The sequence below is a fragment of the Leucopleurus acutus genome, assembly GCF_964270905.1.
Source record: "Leucopleurus acutus genome assembly, chromosome: 5".
NCBI classification, from domain to species: Eukaryota; Metazoa; Chordata; class Mammalia; order Artiodactyla; family Delphinidae; genus Leucopleurus; species Leucopleurus acutus.
Window position 1 is genome coordinate 129,074,739 of NC_139147.1, and position 21,106 is coordinate 129,095,844.

At 37.7% G+C, this 21,106-nt stretch overlaps 1 protein-coding gene across 1 annotated transcript in view; it reads left to right on the plus strand.

The window, feature by feature from the left end:
- Nucleotides 1-21,106, plus strand: part of RYK (receptor like tyrosine kinase) — a 101,056-nt gene that overhangs the window by 16,649 nt on the left and 63,301 nt on the right. The window contains exon 2 of the mRNA XM_082840073.1: nt 13,327-13,448. Coding sequence (XP_082696199.1) covers nt 13,327-13,448 — 122 coding nt within the window. The remainder of the gene's footprint in view (nt 1-13,326; nt 13,449-21,106) is intronic.

Below are 21,106 nucleotides of genomic sequence, written 5' to 3' on the forward strand. Positions count from 1 at the left end.
TCTATACATATACATATATCACCATCTCTCTTCCCTCTTGCGTCTCCCTCCCTCCCACTCTCCCTATCCCACCCCTCTAGGTGGTCGCAAAGCACCAAGCTGATCTCCCTGTGCTATGTGGCTGCTTCCCAGTAGCTATCTGTTTTACATTTGGTAGTGTATATATGTCCATGCCACACTCTCACTTTGTCCCAGCTTACCCTTCCCCCTCCCCATGTCCTCAAGTCCATTCTCTAGTAGGTCTGCGTCTTTATTCCTGTCCAGCCCCTAGGTTCTTCATAACCATTTTCTTTTTTGTTTTTTAGATTCCATATATGTGTGTTAGCATGTGGTATTTGTTTTTTTCTTTCTGACTTACTTCACTCTGTATGACAGACTCTAGGTCCATCCACCTCACTACAAATAACTCAATTTCGTTTCTTTTTATGGCTGAGTAATATTCCATTGTATTTATGTGCCGCATGTTCTTTATCCATTCATCTGTCGATGGATACTGAGGTTGCTTCCATGTCCTGGCTATTGTAAATAGAGCTGCAATGAACATTGTTGTACATGACTCTTTGAATTATGGTTTTCTCAGGGTATATGCCCAGTAGTGGGATTGCTGGGGCATATGGTAGTTCTATTTTTAGTTTTTTAAGGAACCTCCATACTGTTCTCCATAGTGGCTGTATCAATTTACATTCCCACCAACAGTGTAAGAGGGTTCCCTTTTCTCCATACCCTCTTCAGCATTTACTGTTTGTAGATTTTTTGATGATGGCCATTCTGACTGGTGTGAGGTGATACCTCATTGTAGATTTGCATTTCTCTAATGATTAGTGATGTTGAGCATCCTTTCATGTGTTTGTTGGCAATCTGTATATCTTCTGTGGAGAAATGTCTATTTAGTTCTTCTGCCCATTTTTGGATTGGGTTGTTTGTTTTTTTGATATTGAGCTGCATGAGCTGCTTGTAAATTTTGGAGATTAATCCCTTGTCAGTTGCTTTGTTTGCAAATATTTTCTCCCATTCTGAAGGTTGTCTTTTCGTCTTGTTTATGTTTATGTTTATGCTGTGCAAAAGCTTTTAAGTTTCATTAGGTCCCATTTGTTTACTTTTGTTTTCATTTCCATTTCTCTAGGAGGTGGGTCAAAAAGGATCTTGCTGTGATTTATGTCACAGAGTGTTCTTCCTATGCTTTCCTTTAAGAGTTTTACAGTGTCTGGTCTTACATTTAGGTCTTTAATCCATTTTGAGTTTATTTTTGTGTATGGTGTTAGGGAGTGTTCTAATTTTATGAAGTCCAGTTTATCTAGTTTTCTTCTGTTGCTCTTGCTTTTAGTGACATATCTAAGGATCCATTGCTAAATCCAAGGTCATGAAAATTTATCCCTGTTTTCTTCTAAGAGTTTTATAGTTTTAGGTCTTATATTTTTGTTGTTGATATATTTTGAATTAGTTTTTGTATATGGTGTGAGGTGGGGGTCTAATTTTCATTCTTTTTGCATGTGGATATCCAGTTGTCCCAGCACCATTTGTTGAAGAGGCTGTTCTTTCCCCATTAAGTGGTCTTGGTGCTCCTGTCAGAAATCAGTTGGCTAGGGACTTGCCTGGTGGTCCAGTGGTTAAGGCTCCACACTCCCAATGCAGGGGTTCAATCCCTGGTCAGGGAACTAGATCCTTCATGCCGCAACTAAGAGTCCACATGCCGCAACTAAAAAAAAAAAAAAAAAAGATCCCACACGGCTCAACTAAAGATGCCGCAACTGAAGATCCTGTGTGCCACAACTAAAACCCAGTGCAGCCAAATAAATAAATAAATAATTATTTTTAAAAAATCAGTTGGCTAGGAATATATAGGCTTATTTGTGCACTCTCAGTTCTATTTCATCAATTTAGCTGTCTATCACTATGCCAGTACCACACTGTTTTGGTTTCTGTGGCTTTGTGGTAAGTTTTGAAATTGGAAAGTGTGACTCAACTATGTTCTTTTTCAAGACTGTTTAGGCTGTTGGAGGCCACTTGCAATTCCATATTAATTTGAGAATCTGCCTTTCCATTTCTGCAAAAAAAGGGGTTAGAATTTTGATAGGGATTGCACTGATATATCCATTTGGGTAGTATTTTGACCTTAACATTAGTAATAGTGAGTCTTCCAATCCATGAAGATGGGATGTCTTTCCATTTATTTAGGTCTTCCTTAATTTTAGCAATGTTTTGTAGTTTTCAGCGGATAAACCTTTTATCTCCTTGTTTAAAGTTATTGTTAGGTATTTTATTCTTTTGCGTGCTATTATAAATGGAGTTGTTTTCTTAATTTCCTTTTTGGATTGTTTATTAAGGGACCAGCTTTTATCATGCGTTATATCCTTTCTTTCTTACTTTGATTTTTGATTGTTTTGCCCCAGGACACTGACTCAGCATCCTTGTCTGTTTTGATATCATTGAGGTTTATTGATACTTGTATGACCTTTGACCCATTAGAGTTGTTGCAGCCACTCAGTTGCAAGATGATCCTCAGTGACTATACCCTGACTTGCTTTCATTATTTCCCTCCCTTTATCCCAAAGGATATTAAAATCTACTGTGATTTTTTTTTTTTTTTTTTTCCTCAGCTGTTACTCCTTTGACCATGCTGGTGTCCTGGTTCTCAGGTCTCTTTTCTAAATAAGGCACTCATTGAAATGGACACTTTGGACTTGGTCCTTTTCTCAGCCCTTGGAACTTCCTTGTTCTGATCAGGACACCCCAACCTACTTTCTCAGTCACTCCCCTCTACCAGGCTCTGTTTCCTGGTCTCTTAAAGAGTTACCCTTTTCCTGTCTTGTGCCCAGCTGGCTCAATATAGCATCACTGAATAAACTGTTTCCCTCATTGCCTCTCTAACCATTCCTCACTGCCCACTTCTCTGTGGAGGCTACCACACCACTCCCAGACAATGATAAGCCTTGCTGTCTACTACCCCTGCTTTGAGATTGCATTTAATTGTTATTGTCATATTTGAAACACTAATAATTAGAAGCAATTAGAAAGAAGGAGATTATCTAGATTCTGTCTTCATTGTCTTTCACTTTTACTTAAAAATTGTTTTGAGCATGATGGGGAAGGAAAGAAAAAAGATTACATTCAGAAATAAATGTATGATAGTCTCTACATATTTCATCTTTTTCTAAAAATCAATTTGTTTAAAATTCTTTTTATTTTATTAATTTTATTTCCTGATTATCAGAGTAAAAACATACTGATGGGCCATTTGGAAAGTGTACAGGACCATAAAGAAGAAGAAAAGTATATGTTATTTAACCGTGCATTGGCAGTCTTTGGTAAATATCTTTCCAGTATTTTTTTCCATGTTCTCATTTTTCTTTATGTAGTTGAAATCTTAGAACATGGGTAACTCTTTGATATAGATGGTACTTCACAATCTATTATGTTATGTTTTCCCTCACTCTCTGTCTTCTTACCTGTGCTCAGATTGTGGCCTATACATTTTCTACTTTATGAAATTGACTGTGCTTTTCATTATAGCTGATCACTTTTTCTAAATCTCTTATTGATGCTTTGAAAGAATTGAATTTCCTTTAGAGTACGGTCTTGGTGTGTCTGCATGTCCACTCATCCGTATTAATTATGGATGGAGATACACGTATCAACATGCTAAGATCAGTCATAGACTGATAGTTTTGTACCATGATTATACTTACATTGGGTTCTCTTCATATTTCTATTATTTTGGGAAGATTGTACTTATATTGGGTTCTCTTTGCATTTCTAATATTTGGGGAATTTTTTGGACTCCTTACATTTCATTTAGAGTTATATTCATGATGATTATACTTGAATTATTATGTATTATGTAAACCTCAGTGTAAAATGATTACCTCACGTTAGAAATAAAAGTGTTATTAACCTTTCAGTATGTTTTGGAGTAGCTTTTTTGGGGAAGGATATATAATCGGTGTATTTTTTGAGAATCTGTTGTCTTCACATATGATGAGAATTTGTCTGGGAATGTAATTCTTGGCCCGCTTCTGATTTCCCTGAAACCTATAGCTTTATTGCCTTCTCTGTCGTCTTCAGGATTTCCCATGTTATCCTTATTCAGACAGTGAGCATGCGTAGTCCAGGGATTTTCTTCTCCTTTCAGCCCCATTGTCACTGTTGCATGGTGAAGTTCTTTCTGAGCTTTGAACTTTTCACTATGAGCTTTTCAGTTCGTAGTGCTTTGCCAGATTTTACCTTTTGGTTGGGTATTTTAAGGGAAAGTTGAAGGAAGGTGTTTTAGTCATTAGTAAATTATTATTACTAGTGTTAATCTTGATATATCAAAGATATTATCTTTACCAATGTGATTTTTTAAAATTGAAATTTGTTGTTTGAGGGCTTTCTCTCTAGCTTTTACTGGCCTTCATGAATTACTGTAGGCAGTAATTGGGTTTTTGTTCAGTGCATTGCTGTAGCTGTATGCATATTTCTTTAAACATGTTTTTGAAAACTAATTTTTATTTTTCCCAGTTTAACTTAACTTTCATAGGAAATTTAAGAAAAGAATAAAAGCATAACCCATAAGCCACCATTTATAATCAATCACTTCATATTTTTTGGTATTTCCTTTCTTTTTTGAGAAATGGAACACACACATTGTACGTATACATGTACAGGGTTTTTTTTAATGCAGGTCCTCTTTTTTTTTAACCTTTTTATAAATTGAAGTATAGTTAATTTACAATGTTGTATTGGTTTCAGGTGTATAGCAAAGTGATTCAGTTATATATATAACTGAATATATATTCTGAATGTATATGTATTCTTTTTCAGATTCTTTTTCCATTATAGGTTATTACAAGATATTGAATGTAGTTTGCTATGCTATACAATAGGTCCTTGTTGTTTATTTATCTTATATATAGTAGTGTGTATATGTTAATCCCAAATTCTTAATTTATCTCCACCCCCCGATCCCCTTTGGTAACCATAAGTTTGTTTTCTATGTCTGAGTCTATTTGTTTTGTAAATAAGTTCATTTGTATCACATATGAGTGATATTATATGATATTTGTCTTTGTCTGGCTTACTTCACTTAATATGATAATCTCTGGGTCCATCCATGTTGCTGCAAATGGCATTATTTCATTCTTTTTTATGGCTGGGTAATATTCCATTGTATATATATACCACATCTTCTTTATCCATTCATCTGTTGATGAACATTTAGGTTGCTTCCATGTCTTGGCTGTTGTAAATAGTGCTGCTGTGAACACTGAGAGTTGCATATACATGTACATTTAATTCACCAGACAAATATTTATTGAACACCTATTTTATGCAAGGGAACTATTATAGATGCCAGACATTATTAAAATTTTGCTGTATATAGTTTGTATCTTGCCTGTTCTTATTTAATGTAACATTCTAAGCAAAACTCAATTTATTAAAATTTATTTGTAACAGTCCTGTTCATGGCTTCATAGTCTTTTTCAGTGTTTTTTTAGTCATTAAAACCTGTCTTCAAAGGGGAAGCTCAATATGTCACATGGATGAACAGGAGAGATTTGACTGAAGGGGTGTAATGGCTTAGAGTACCACCTCTCTCCTTCTCCAAAGAAAGAGAAATTGTTGAAAACTATTGTTCTCTGTTATGGATATATTATAGTTTATTGATTACTGCTCTGTTGCTGGTAGTTTATATTGTTACTTTTCTTCACTTTTAAATTTTATTTTGATTAATATCTTTATACATAAACATTTGGATCTATATTTGGTTTCCTTAGGATGAATTTTTCAAATTGGACTTAGTGGGTCAGAGTATAAATATTTATAAAATATTGATATATGTTCACAAATTGCTTGCTTGCCGCACACTGCCTAACATTCAGTATTGTATTTAAAGAACATAAGCATTTCTGTTACAACATCAAATACATTAAAAAAAAAAACCCTTTAAGGTTTCCAAGTCACTGAAAATAACAGGACTTATGGGAAGAATAAGGTTAAGGGCAAACCATTCAAGACCTTTGCAGTTTTCAAACCAATTACTAAACAAAAGCATAATTGGTACCTTATGAGATAACTTGGACAGCCTGGTCAAACCACTTAGGGTGGCTGAGGCTGCTTCAGAGGAGAATTAAAGATGTTAAAACATAATAAGGTGGAAATCGCTGGCTTGCATGTTTTTGAGATAGTGCAGATGAGAGCAGCTTTCTAAGCCATTGGGGCTGCCATAGAGTTGGACACAAGAGAAAGTGCATCTTCCTAGGTCCAGGAACCACGCAGAGACTGGTGGTGCTCCTCTGAGGAGAGAGCCCTGCGTGCAGGTGCTTATTTTTAGTTTTCTTAAAATAGGGCTGAGAGGGCTCCTGCCTGGTGGTAGCTGAGTTGAGTAAGGGTCTTTTCCTTTTCCACTGAAAGTTATAATTCTTTACCTGCTATTCCAGTCCCCCTTGCCTGGGAAAATTCAAATGTAAACTGACACAATTTCTGTGTTGTACTGGTATTGTTATTTTATTTACTAACCACTTATAAGCTAATTGGTGTTCAGGAACCTGTCTTATGACAGAACAGACTGTATTTGCTAATTTGATAGGTGAAAATTTGAACCTAATTTGAACCATTAAATTTGAACCATTAAAATGGCTTCTTTGAAGAAATTCAAACCCTTCCAAACTAGGAATAACTACCTGAGTTAATAAAGAATAGCTGTTTCAGGGCTTCCATGGTGGCGCAGTGGTGAGAATCCCGCGTACCGCAAGAAAAAAAAAAAAAAAGAATGGCTATTTCAAAATAAATTGCTTTCAAAATCTAGTCAGGAAACAGCAACTCTGTTTAACAGTTGTATTACTGTTTCAATACCTCAGTCTAGGGTAGTGAATTTAAAATTTTCAGTTTATTTTGGTGGTCATTAAGATATGGATCACAGGGCTCCAAACTTTCAACAGCTTATGTATATTACTTTATTTGTTGAGCATAGAAGTCATGGTTTTATAGTGACTCATTTGTGGGAATGACTTCATTCAGGATTATGCAGCATTCAGTTATAGCACCAGAGAAGACAAGGAGTAGGGGTGTCAAGTCAAGTTCAAGATTGGCTGTTTTCAGGGTAGGGTATGCATGTCTTGATATAGGCTGTGGGAGAAAGTTGAGGGTACTGGTAAGAAAGTAATTGCAGTAATTGGCATTGAGGCCAGTAAGAAGAAAATAAGGAAATAATTGCTATAATCAAATGGGAGAAACAAGAGGATTATGGACACTGGCGATATTATGAGCCCACAGAACAGCTGTTGTAACAATAAAGGGAAGGAGCTGAGGAGCTACTAACTATTGAGATAATTACAGTGTAAGATTTTGGAGGTAGAGCAATTTATATATTGTCACTGTCCATAGAAATGGGTTGCTTTGGTATGGATGAAGGTTGTTGGAGTTGAGGAATAAAAGGATCATTGAAGGTTGGGTTGAGAGTGGGTTGGTCTCAGGTACATTGGGAGTCTGCCATAATAAGTCACGGGATAAGGGTGTGTAGAAATTTCATAAACTGGTTCCAGAATCCTCAGTGAATGAGGTAGCTAAGATACTGGGAAGGAGTTTTATGTGGAGTTGAATTTACAGAACTCCTAGATGTTCTTGACACTTTGAACTGTGTCTGGAAAATTTAAATATTTACACATCGTTGTTATTACCAGTAATAACCTTATAACTGTTATTTATTAGGAACAATTCATTTCCGTGTGAATGATGTTTGAAATTTAAATTTGGAAGTTGTTGATCACTTAAGATTAATTCTTTTTCTCTGAAACTTTTTATGTTGGTGATAGTAAATTCTGTGGTATGCAAGCTTTTTAAGACTGGAAAAGAGAGGTAAAAACTTGTTGACTCTTTAAAAAAATTTAGGTAAACTTTACATACAATGAAACGTGCAGATACAGTTGGTCGAGTTTTGAAAAATGCATACACCTATGTAACCACCGCCCCCATTAGATGCAGAACATTTCCATCACCCCAGGAGGTTCCCTTTGTAATCAGTCCACCAATCTCCCTCCCAGCCCCCTCCCAAGCAACCACACTAATCTGATTTCTGTCACCACAGATTAATTTTGCCTGCTCTAGAACGTTATATAAATGGAATCATATAGGATGTACTCTGTGTACAGCTTCTTTGACTCATATTGTCTGTGAGATTCATCCCTTTTGTTACAGAGTCTCAACAGTTTATTTTCATTGCTGAGTAGTATTCCATTGTATGAATATACTCAATTGGTTATTCATTCATCTGCTGATGAACATTTGTGTTGTTTCCAGTTTTGGCTATTCTGAATAAAAGTGTTATCAATGTTCACATACGAGTTTTTTTGTGGAATCATATGTTTTTATTTCTTTTGGATAATTACCTAGGAGTGGAATTACTGGGTGTGAGTAGGCATATGCTTAACTTTATAAGAAACTGCCTGTTTTCCAAAGTAGTTGAACGTTTTTACCTTCCCAGCAATGTATGAGAGTTGCAGTTGCTCCACATCCTTGCCAACATTTAGTCATTCTTGTGAGTGGAAATGGTATCTCATTGTGGTTTTAGTTTGTATTTCGCTGATAACTAATAATGTTTAGCACCTTTTCATATGCTCATTGTCTATTTACATATCTTTTCTTACAAAATGTATGTTCACATCTTTTGCCTATTTTATTTAATTGGGTTGTCTTTTTAGTTTTGGTTCATAAGAGATCTTTATTCTAGAAACAAGTCCTTTTAGGTGTATGAGTTGTGAATATTTTCTCCCAGTTTGTGACTTGAATTTCATTTTCTTAATATCTTTTAAGGAGCAGAAGTTTTTAATTTTAATGATGACCAATTCATCAATTTTTTCTCTTTGGGTTCGTGGTTTATGTGGCCAGTCCAAGAAATCTTTGCTTAACCCAGGTTGTGAAAATAATCATTTTCTTCTAGAAGCTTTATAGTTTTAGCCTTTACATTTAGGTCTGTAATCAATTTCAGATCAGGTTTTGTAATATGTGATATGTAAGATAGGGCTCAAGATTTTTCCCCCCATACCTTTATCCATTTGGTTTAGCATCACTTTAATTGAATTGCCATTGTGCCTTTGTTGAAATTCCATTGACCCTTGTGGGTTTAGTTTTGGATTCTGTTTTGTTCCATTGATATATCTATCCTTATACCAATACCACACTGTCTTGATTACTCTAGTTCTTCATCCTGTTGTGAAATAGGATGATAACTGGAATCCTTACATTACCTATGAGGTAGTGTGAGTCTTCCAACGTTGTCTTTTTCTTTTTTCTTCAAGATTATTTTGGCATTTAAATTTCATTTTAGAGTTAATTTGTTTCTTCAGAAAATCTGTTAGGATTTTGATTAGGATTACTTTAAAGCTATAGATCAATTTAAGAAACTTGACATCTTAACAGTGTTGAGGCTTATCTAAGAGAATGGTATCTCTCCACTTACTTAGGTCATCTCTAATTTTTCTGTCATCTTCTGTAGTTTCCAAGTAAAGAGGTCTTATCTTTAGTTAGAATTATTTCTAGAAACTGTTTTCTTTTATGTTATTGATTTTTAAATTTTATTTTCCAATTGTTGCTAGTATATAGAGATACAAGTAATTTTTTGAATATTGGCCTTGTATTCTGAGGCTTTGCTAAATTCATGAATTGGTTTTAGTAGTATTTTATTAATAATAGATTTCATAGTGTTTTCTCTGCACATGTAATCCTATCATCTGTGAATAATGAGCTATAGTTCATCCTCTCTAACTTTTATACTTTTTGTCATATAAATTGGCTATGACCTCCAGCGCAAGGTTGAATAGAAGTGTTGGAAGTGGACATCCTTGTCTTGTTTCTGATCTTAGAAATAAGAATTTAAATTCACCATTGAGTATGACGTTAGCTATAGTGTTTTTGTAGATACTCTTTACCAGACTGAGAAGATTTACTTCTCTTCCTAGTTTGCCCAGTTTTTTTTTAATCATTATTAGGCTTTGAATTTTACCAAATGCATTTTCTGCATCTATTGAGATGATCTGGGTTTTTGCCTTTTGTTCATTAATGTGTTTAATTATATTGATTTTTAAAGGTTTACCTTTTATAAACACTTGGTCATGATGTATTAACCTTTTTCTATATTGCTGGACTCAGTTTGCTAATGTTTGATAGAGAATGTGTCTATGTTCACGAGGGAAGTCAGTCTAATTTTCTTACGATGTTTTAGTCAGGTTTTAATATCAGTGTAACATAAAATGAGTTAGGAAGTTCTTTGACTGTTTTCTGAAAGAGTTTGTGCAAGATTGGTAGTATATCTTCCTTAAATGTTTTGGTAGAATTCATCTGGACCTGGAGCTTTGAGGGAAGATTTTTAATTATTTGGATTTTTAATTTCTTCTTGTCAGTTTTGGTAAATTCAAGGATTTTTTTAATCTTACCTAAATTACTGAAATTGTCATTAGGTTGTTCATAATATTCTTTTTTTAACATCTATAGGACTTGTAGTAACGTTGCCTCTTCCTAAATATTGTTAGTCTGTGTCTCCTTTTTTTCTTATTTATTTATCTATCTATTTATTTATTTATTTATTTATGGCTGCGTCAGGTCTCAGTTGTGGCATGCGGGATCCTTTGTTGCGGTGCACAGCCTCTTCGTTGCGGTGTGCCGGCTTCTCTCTAGTTGTGGCTCATGGGCTCCAGAGCACGTGGGCTCTGCAGTTGGGGAACACGGGCTCTGTAGTTGTTGGGCGCGGGCTTAGTTACCATGCAGTGTGTGGGATCTTAGTTCCCCAGCCAGGGATCAAACCCGAGTCTCCTGCATTGGAAGTCCGCATCGTACTCTTAACCACTGGACCACCAGGGAAGTCCCTACTAATCTTTTCAAGTAATCATCTTTTGACTTTATCCTTATGGTTAATTTCTGTATTGTGGTATTTGATCAGAGAAGGTAGCCTGCATTATTTCAAGTTAGAATCCATTTTGTAAAATGTGTAATGGGGGCTTCCCTGGTGGCGCAGTGGTTGAGAGTCCGCCTGCCGATGCAGGGGACACGGGTTCGTGCCCTGGTCCGGGAGGATCCCACATGCCGCGGAGCGGCTGGGCCCGTGAGCCATGGTGGCTGGGCCTGCGCGTCCGGAGCCTGTGCTCCTCAATGGGAGAGGCCACAACATTAATAAGAGGCCCGCATACCGCAAAAAAAAAAAAAAAAAAAGTGTAATGGGTCTAATTCATGATTAACCTCCCTTGTTTCATGTCCCATAATTACATTGTTCAAATTATATGTCCACACTAAATTTTTATCTGTTTTGATCTTTTGTTTTCTGAAGAATGTTAGTTTCCAACTATGATTGTGGATTTATTTCTTCTTGATTTTTTTTTTGGCTTTCTATATTTGAAACTCGTTTGTTAGTTGTACTACTGTATCTTACGTTTTTATGAATATGAACTTTTTCTTACTAATAAATTCATATTAATTAATGAATTTATTAATATAAAGTCTTTCTACCTTAAGTTCTAATTTGTCTCATGTCAGTATTGCCATATTTACTTCTTTGTTTTTCTCCCCCTTTTAACCTGGCATATATTTTAAAATTTTGTTCTAGGTATTGTATATCTCTTATGAACAGCATCAATCTAGACTAGAGTAAAAAAAATTTTTAAAAACAAGCAAAATTTAAGCTATTTACAGTTATTGTGTTTGCTGATGGCCTTCTTTGTACCCAGCTTTCTTGTTGCATTTCCCTCCTACCTTTCTCCCACCTTCTTACTTTCTTTCCCCTACCCTCCTTTCTCCAGCCCCATCAGTCCTCCCTCCCCAATTGTTTGCTAGCACTTCCTGTTCTGCTGGCAGGGAGAGCCTTTTGCAGAAGACCTCTAACTTTCTCTCATTGCATTTGGTTTCCTCTATAGGATCAATAAAGCAGCGCTGCTCAACCAGTGCAGCAACTTTCCCCTATGTAAGCCTCAAATCTCATTTCTGAATTAATGATTGTATTAGATTCAGTTCAGAAATGAGAAAACTAATTTTACAGGAGAAATGCCTATAGCAGAGTTATTCATTTCTCTATCTGTATCTTAGGAGGTGTGAGAGCCTCACCTTGACCTCTTTGTATACCACAAGGTGTTTTAGACTCATGGTATAAGGCTCAGTAAGTATGAAATTTACATTTCAGTTGGCCTCCCCTGTACCTTTTTCCCTCCTATGTGTGGAATATGTGTCATGCATTACTAGAGGGACACCTGGTCACAACTTTTAATAACAGTAAATCAATTGAGAGAACTTTCTCCCTGCTTTCATTCTTAAAGTTCTTTTGGGTTATCATAGAGAAAACCTCTGATTCTTTACCTCTCTCAAACACTTGCTATTATCCCCTTCCTCCCTTTTTGTAAACAATGAGCTGGGCTCAGGCTCACTGCCTTGGTGTAGGCCATAGTATTTAGCATTTAGTAATGTTTTGTTTTCCTTTTAATTGATTTATTTTTTTTTTTTTGGTTACCTTGTATTTTTTCACAATAATTACTGGTTTCCCACTCAAGATGGTGATTAAATTTTGCCTTTAAAATTTTTATTTTAAGAAGGGGTATCACAAAATTGAGAAATGTGATGTGTGTTTGAGGTTGGATGTGACCTTGGGCAAGAAAGTGATATGGCAATGAGTGAGATTTGAAATCTCCAACATTTCTCAGGCATCTCGATTATTTCTCTTTTTATCTGCAGTTCTAACTTGTCTAACAAGTGTTTACTGAGCATCTGCTTTGTGCAGAGGACTGTCCCAAGAATACAAGAAGTATGGTGTTCTCCACCTTGTAGTTCAGATTGGGAAGAGGACGTGTGTCTGTGTGGCAGTGGTGTGAGTGTACCTTGGTAACATGCCGTCCAAGCAGCCAGTGCGTCGTACTGACAGAAGCCGAGGTCATCTCTGGCTGGGGTCTTGAGGCCTTGGTTCACATTAATATTTTCACCCAGGTGCCCATCTCTCTTCCTAAATCCTCATCAGTTTTGTGGGGTTAAGGGGCTTTTGTTTGTAGGCATTTCTCTGAGAAGGTCTGTTTCCAAAAGGAAGTGTATCACATTGGTGGTTCTCGGAAGACAGCGTGGCTCCCAGAGTTGTGGCTCCAGCACCCCTGTGCTTAGCTGGAGGACCACTTAATTGTCCTGAGTCTCAGTTTCTTAATCCTTGTTGGCGATGATGAAATCCTGTGTTCTTCCTACTTTGTAAGGCAGCACATGTGGGATATGTTTGTGATGTGCATTTGTACATCCGTGTTATTTTTATAATAATCAGTATTTGAAATACTGATGGTTAATGCTTTTGAGGGTATTATGGGCGTTTAATTTTTTTCCCTATTTTTTTTCTAGGTCTTGATGCAGAACTTTATTATGTGAGAAATGATCTTATTAGTCACTACGCCCTATCCTTTAACCTGTTAGTACCCAGCGAGACAAATTTCCTGCACTTCACTTGGCATGCAAAGTCCAAGGTAAGAGAGCGGTCAACCAAAGATGCCAAGACAGGACCACCCAGGCCCAGAGGCTGAGGCAAGAACTGTATCTGAGGAATGGGCTGCCAACCACACAAGGGGGTCAGTGGGTGGTGGGCTGTAGCAGTACTGGATCTTTTCAGATTTCTATTTTAAATCTTGAGCCTAGTCCTCTAGACTTTCTCAAATCCTTGAAAATGAAGGTAGTCATCATTTATGTGACTAGCTTATGGCAGAACACTTACATCTTTTCAAGCTTTTCAAATAGGGATGTAGCTCTAGCTTGAAGAGGGGACAGCTGGACCTGTTAATGACTATGCTGTTACTGTTATGATGAAGTGATATGAGTGAGGGGTGGGGGAATTTGTAAGTTAGGTGTTTCAGACATGTTTGAGGTATTGGATATAGTTCTCCCATTTATGGAGAAGTGGTAAAAGTCAGGTACAGCAGACGTAAGCACCTGTGTGTAACTATGACGAACCTCTTGCCTGGTTTGCTTGTTGCTGAATTCTTCACATTTCTTCTGTCTGGGCTTCTCTAACATGGTAAGTTTTCTCTTAGGTCAGAGAGTGAGAGGCTGAATGTAGAGCCCACCTCCCCCGATCAACTTCAGTTTCTTTTGGCACCATTATATATAAGCTTCTGAGTAGTGTTTTATTTGGGAAATAAAAATAGTTTTTGCTACTAAAAACAAATAAGAATACCTACTGTACAGTTTATTTTAAAATTATTATAAAGTGGTATTTGTCCTTATATTTGTTGCAGGTCATTTAAGTTTGATCACTTTAATATAGATCTTTTTTTGTCTACTTAGAAAACAATAATAGTTATTGGGAAAATTCAAATATTATAGAATTGTTTTAAGAACTGTTAAGACTTTGTACCTCTGTACCAAGAAGTAATCATTGTTTATAATTTGGTATACTTCAAAGCTCATTTCTTTTTCCTTTTTAAACAAAAAGGGGATTTTCTAACACATGTGTTGTACAGTGTTTCCCCCCTACCTGATACTATGTCTTGGCATCATTCCATTTCTGTACTTTCAGATTTAACGCAGTCTCTTTAATGGCTTCATAATATGATATCATATGGATGTACGATGTATTGTTATTTGTTAAGTGTCTCATTGATGCATGGATTTTTTTTTTTTTTTTGCGGTACGCGGGCCTCTCACTGTTGTGGCCTCTCCCGTTGCGGAGCAGAGGCTCCGGACGCACAGGCTCAGCGGCCATGGCTCACGGGCCCAGCTGCTCCGCGGCATGTGGGATCTTCCCGGACCGGGGCACAAACCCATGTCCCCTGCATCGGCAGGCAGACTCTCAACCACTGCGCCACCAGGGAAGCCCGATGCATGGATTTTTAATAGCATTTTACTGTTTCAAACAATGTTTCCTTTCACTATTACAAATAGTTTCTTCACTTCATTTGGCAGGCAAAATCCATGGTAAAAACAATTGGTAGTTCATCTTTTGTTGCTGTTTCTAACTTTATTATTGATGAATATAGAAACAAAAAATATGTATGTGTGTGAATGTTTATGAGTATGTATGTATACATTAAGAACATCTTAATTTGTTAAGAAATTTTTGTGTACTTTTGGCATTATTTCTGAGTAGTACGTTGTGACCAGGAAGTGAAATGACTGGGTAGAGACTGTGCATGATTAAAATTTTGATTGATATCACCAAATTCGTTCTCCCTTCCCTCTCTTAAGATGGTACCAATAAGCCAACATTCCTTACAAAGTGAATAAGAGTGCTTCTTTCAGTTCACCATTTAATGCTAAATATTTAAGTACATTTGTTTGCCAGTCAGATAAGTAAAAATGATTATATAAATATGCATATATCCACATTATTATATATACTCACATGTACATTAGAGAAACGTACACACATACACATACATGCATTAAAACGTAGCTGCAGGAATGCTGTGATTAAAGTTGAATTAGCTTGGATCCTGGGTAAAGCATATGTGCCTTGCTGTCTAGAGCACCTCAACTGTCCAACATTATTGCCTTGGGGTATCCAAATAGGGGGGTGTTCTTTTAGGAGTGGATAGATCTCTTTAGGGTGAAATCTGCAAAAACAGAGAGAGAAATTTCATGTGAACTAAGAACATATGGTAGATGGTAACTTGGATATACTGAAGTGCCAGCATAAGTCATATAGGTAATTCAGAAAAGGTTCACCTGAGACATTTTAATCTAAGGTCTGTTAGTTTGAATGGGTAGACACCTGGACTCTTCAATGAAACAGCTATCACATTTTTCAGTATTCTTATATAACATTGTGTGACATTATTATTTGGGGTGGGTAACTTTTAATTTTGATATAATTTCAAACATAGAGAAAATTATAAGAACAGTACAAAGAATTCTCAAAGAGTATCCTTTACCCAGGTTCATTAATTGTTACTGGTTTGCTCCATTTACTTACTTTATCATTCATTCGCTCATTCTCCCCACACTCATGCACACATACTTTTTTCCGTTGCACTGTGTGCAAGTGAATTGCATGCATTGTGTCCCTTTACTCCTAAATATATCAGTGTATATTTTCTAAGAACGGGGTTAGGAACTTAATATTAAAACAATACTATTATCTAATCTACAGAACTCATATTTCATCAGTTATCCCAATCATGTTCTTTATAGCCCTTTTTTCTCCTGTGGCCTTTCTTTGTGTTTCTTGACTTTGACATTTAGGAACATACAGGCCAGTGGACTGTCCCTCATTTTGAGTTTCTGAGGTTTCCTTATGGTTAGATTCCGGAATGTCTCCTTGGTGGTAACACTACAGCATTGCTGTCCTCCACAGTGCACACGATGTCAATTTGTCCCCTTACTGTTGATGTTAACTGTGATCACACAGTTCACCAGGTTTCTCCACTGTAAAGTTCTCTCCTTTATAATGAACAGGTAATCGTGGGGAAATAATTTGAAATTATATATTAAAATCCCATAACGCAACACCCTTTCAACCACTAATTTTTGCACCTGTGTTTAGAACTAGGTTTCACTTTTAGCCAGTGTGATTGTTTCCTCTCACTGGAAGAGGTGATCTGCACTGGGTAGCCATTTGGTGGTAGTGCTGTAGAAGGAATTTAAACATTGTGGAGTGGCAGTCTTAAAATTTAAGTTCCTTTGCAACTCTGAGATCCATTGTTTCTGTGAATCTTTCAGGCAGAGAAGCTTTTTATATTCTTCAAAAAATTGATGGTTAGTCCTTTGTTACTTTTCCTATCTTTAATGTTGATGAATACGAAAACAAAAAATACATATATTTTAAAATAGTGAAAAATCTAATGAAATAGTAGAGATTCTATTCTGGGTAAGCTGCTGACTTTGAATAGGATGTGATTGTTTCTGGGCCCACTTGGGGAAAAAAATGCTGATATACCATGAGAATATTTTCTGGGCAAGTGTATGAGTAGTGACTTATGAATAAAAAGGCAGTGTGGGATGTGGCAGTTAGAATTGAACAGAATTAAACATTCTATTTTCATTCATTTTTAAAAATATACACTAATTTTTTTTTTTTTTCATTTGGAGTGAGTTTCAGGGGTCTGACTGCTGATAGTGGGTGCCTGAGGAGTTTTAGGAGCCTGTCACAAGGAGGAAATTGGAGTGGAGGAGAGCAGATAGAAGAAGGGGCTCAGATGAATATATATGTTTGAACGGGAAGCAGTGTTGGCATGGATACATTTTAGATTAGCAGGAGCCTTGGTATAGCTCTTTTGTACTTTCATGTTCTTCACATTATCTTGTAGAGCATCATTTCTAAACTACTTCTGTGGCGGGTATTAAATACCATCATTAATGCACATTTGGACTGCTCTTGCTGGTATGATAGTCCTCATAAGGCAGAAGCTCCCTGACTTGTTGGAGGCCATCACATTTATTTACACATCGAGGCCGGAAGCCTAGAAGGGATCCTAGACTCCTCCTTCACCTTCCCAGTCCAGATTATTCTCGCTCATAATTACACCTTAAATTCGTTTCCTACCTCTCTCGAGACTAATGCCTCATCCTTAGTTTGGGCTTTCATTGTTTCTTAACTAGATACAGAAATAGTCTGCTAACTGGTCTTGCCTCTGGACTGACCTCTTGCTGTACCCCCTGCAAAGCTGTCCTAGGGCTCTCGGTTGCCATCAGAATAAAGTTCTATTTCTTAGGGAGCCTTCATGATCTCATCCCTGCCTTTTCTTTTTCTGCCTGCCCTCCTGCTAATTGTTTACTGCCATTTTTTTTGGGGGGGGGGTCTGGCAATTTCTGGAATGCCCTGAACCCTGTCACATTGCTGCTGTTTGCTCTGCTAGAAATGCCCTTTCCTCATTCTTTACCTCATTAACTCTTTTTATCTCAAAACTTACACTTGGTGTCACCTCTATTTCATCTATGTCAGGTGCCCTTTTCTGTACCCACAGTGACCTTCTCTTTCCTCCCTCATAGCCCTTATCATACTCTAAGAATATTTTAGTAGTTGATTTTCTTGTCTGTCTCCTTCCAAGGTGCTGAGCATGTTAAGGGTAGGCACCTCTTTTGTCCTTTTCTGAGTCCCTTGTGCCTGGTGTAGCACCTGGTAGTTAGTTACAGGTATTCCTTAACTGACTATGGAAGAGATGCACAGGTAGAAGCCACAGGGCACAGCTCAACAAATGGGGAACTTCTGAACAGTTAGAGCTTTTCAAAGTTAGAATGTGCTGCTTTAGGAGTGGTGGATTCCTGTATCTAGAAATGTGAAAACATAGGTTGGGTACACTTGACAAGCTAGTTGACAAACTAGTTGCACACCTGGGATTTTCCAGATATTTCACTCTGAATAAAGTTATAAATTTGGAAAAATGAATGGAATTCATAGTTTGAATATATAGCTGAACTTATCTCACAGTTCATCTGTAGCAGGTGTAAGAATTTAGAGGAAAGTGCTAATCATGTTATATCTTAAAATGTTTTATAGTAAAAAACTAAGGAACGTGTGTACGTTAAATCTAATTTCAGGTTCGGCTTCCGTTGCAGCTCCTAATTCCAGTTTTAGGTCATAATCTCTTCGGTGATTTTAGCACAGTTGTTTAATTGAAGTTTGTCTATTTTAAAAGTTAATCTTTTTTTTGTTTTTGTTTTTGCCGTACGCGGGCCTCTCACTGTTGTGGCCTCTCCCGTTGTGGAGCACAGGCTCCGGATGCGCAGTCTCAGCGGCCATGGCTCATGGGCGCAGCCGCTCGTGGCATGTGGGATCTTCCTGGACCGGGGCACTAACCCGTGTCCCCTGCATCGGCAGGCGGACTCAACCACTGCGCCACCAGGGAAGCCCTAAAAGTTAATCTTTTGAGTATTTCATTTATGCATATGGTACAAAATGCAAAAGGCATAGGGGTATACAGTGAAAAATAAATCCCCTACACCTTCCTAGTACCATCCCCAAGCAATCTAGCCACCTAGTTCCCCTTCCATTGGCAACCACTGTTACCTGATTCTAGTCTCCCCTTCTAAAGATAGTCTGTGCATAGATAAGCATCTGGCTGTGTGTGTGTGTATTTTTTTGAAATGGGAAAATCATGCAAGGGGCTAGGAGAGACATGTTGGAGAGTTCTTCACCTGATCATGTTGGCTCTGGGATGCAATCAGGAACTTTCAGAAGGAGGGCCATGGCTCCCAGGCTCCAGCACTTTGTAGTTCTTGCTTTTTAAGAATTGCCAGAAGATGAGGTATTTGCTTCCAGAGATCTCCAGGCTTCTTGGTATTTCACTTCACATTGTAGATATTTTAACATTAGTTTTAACACATCAGAGCTTTTGATAATAGTGTTCTCCAGTGTATACGTGATTCTGTTTTATCTTGCCAAACAGGTTGTGGTCTTCTCAGAGGCTGGAGCTGTGTCTTATTCATGACATTGTGTCACACTGCCTTAGTGAGTGGTTGGTAAATGTGATGGGTTAATTGCATTTCCAGATGGGATGAGAACTCTGGTGTTGCTTGTCTTTCACAAGGCCACACACTCAAAAAGAAAAAAAAAAAGACTACTGGTGGCTTTAAGAAATAATTAGTTTCTTCTGTATTTCAGAACATTCTCCAATATCCAGAAAAAAACATGCAACTGCATCTGTTAAGTGTCAGTAGATATTTTAGATAGCTGAAAGGCAAAAATATACCAAAATGTAGCAGAATACAATCACCACTCACTCCCATCCCATAGCTGATATCTGGTTTCAGGAATTCATCATTGTCAGGAGGGTCTGCAGGGAACTTGTCCAGAGTTCCTACAGCAGCCCTGGGGCTCAGCCTGCTGTATCGCCTGCAGAGTGGGGTTTCTATGAGAAATGCAGCACTTCTGGTAATTTCAGAGGAATTAAAAGCCTATTTGGCTGTAGGCAAGTGTATTCACTTTAAATCTGTACTGTGTTCCAAAAGGAAGTGGCTTTACTCAGCAGCTGCCTCTTTGCAATTGCCATTTGTTTCCAAGTAAGGGAAGATAACCAAAAATGTTTATTTCTTAGCTTATTCAAATATTTATATTTTCTCTAGTTTCTTTTCTGAAGTATTTTGGCTCATTCTTTTTTCTGATAAACAACTGCTGTTCAGATTTCCTTTGTTCCAGTAGATTATAAATGTTAGCTTTAGAGCAGATCTGTTTCTTCAAAGGGTCATTGGCAAGTGAGATTCGATATAGAGCGATACATGCCAAAATAGGAAAAAACTGGCCTTTAATAATGGGCAGTTTCTAACCCCAGAAACTGCAATTTAAAATTTTATATTCTGAAGGTTCCAGAGGGAGAAGAGAACTGCTTTGGAATGCCTTTCACGTTTAGGCAGAGAGCATCAAAAAGGGAGGAAGCAAAGGACAGGCATGGTGCTTTCACACTTCTTAGTGTTCCAGGCTGCTCTTGGCCAAAGGTTTGGGCTTTTCAGAAATCTTACTCAGCCCGTTCACCACCTCTCTCCATGCCCCTGACTCTACCCAGCTCCACTCACAAGCTTACTTCTCTCCCTCCTGCCCTTCTCTGCCCCCAACCCCTGGCTGCACTGAGACTCTCCAGAGCTAGTCTTGTTCCCGCCCTTAGCACTGCAGATAAGGCCTTTGACCCTGTTTGCCGCTGGCTTTATCTGCTGCCCCAGGGGTTCTGGTCCCTGACTAGCTGTGCCTCTGCTTGCAATAACTGAGACCTAGAATAAAGGAGACAGCAAGTGTGGGGAAGCATAATAAGTTTGGTTTTGAATCTGCCACATTTGAGAGCTGTAAGATTATTAGGTAGATATGACTAGTAGGTAATTGGGCATATGGGAGAAAATGAAGATATAGGAGAGTGAGAGAGATGAGTTGATGATACAAAATCCCATCAATGGTGAAGTGGGCTAGAACTAGTGTACTAGGAGAGAAGGGTTTATCATTTGGAGAGGAGAACAGATCTCTCCTTGGGACTGGTGCGCAAAGGTTGAGTGTTCTAAACAGATCTGCCTGGAGCTGAAAAGAAAGGCAGAAAGGGGGTTCCTGTGTGCCAGCCGCAGGGGACATGAGCATTGTTCGAGAGAAGGGAAGTGGGGAGGGCAGCAGGTGGTGAAGCTGTGGATCCTGTGAGATTTGGAGTGAGAAGACTAGGGAGAGAGGGGTGAGTGGGGAAGGGATTGCTGAGCAGAATTAACGGCCTACCCTGAA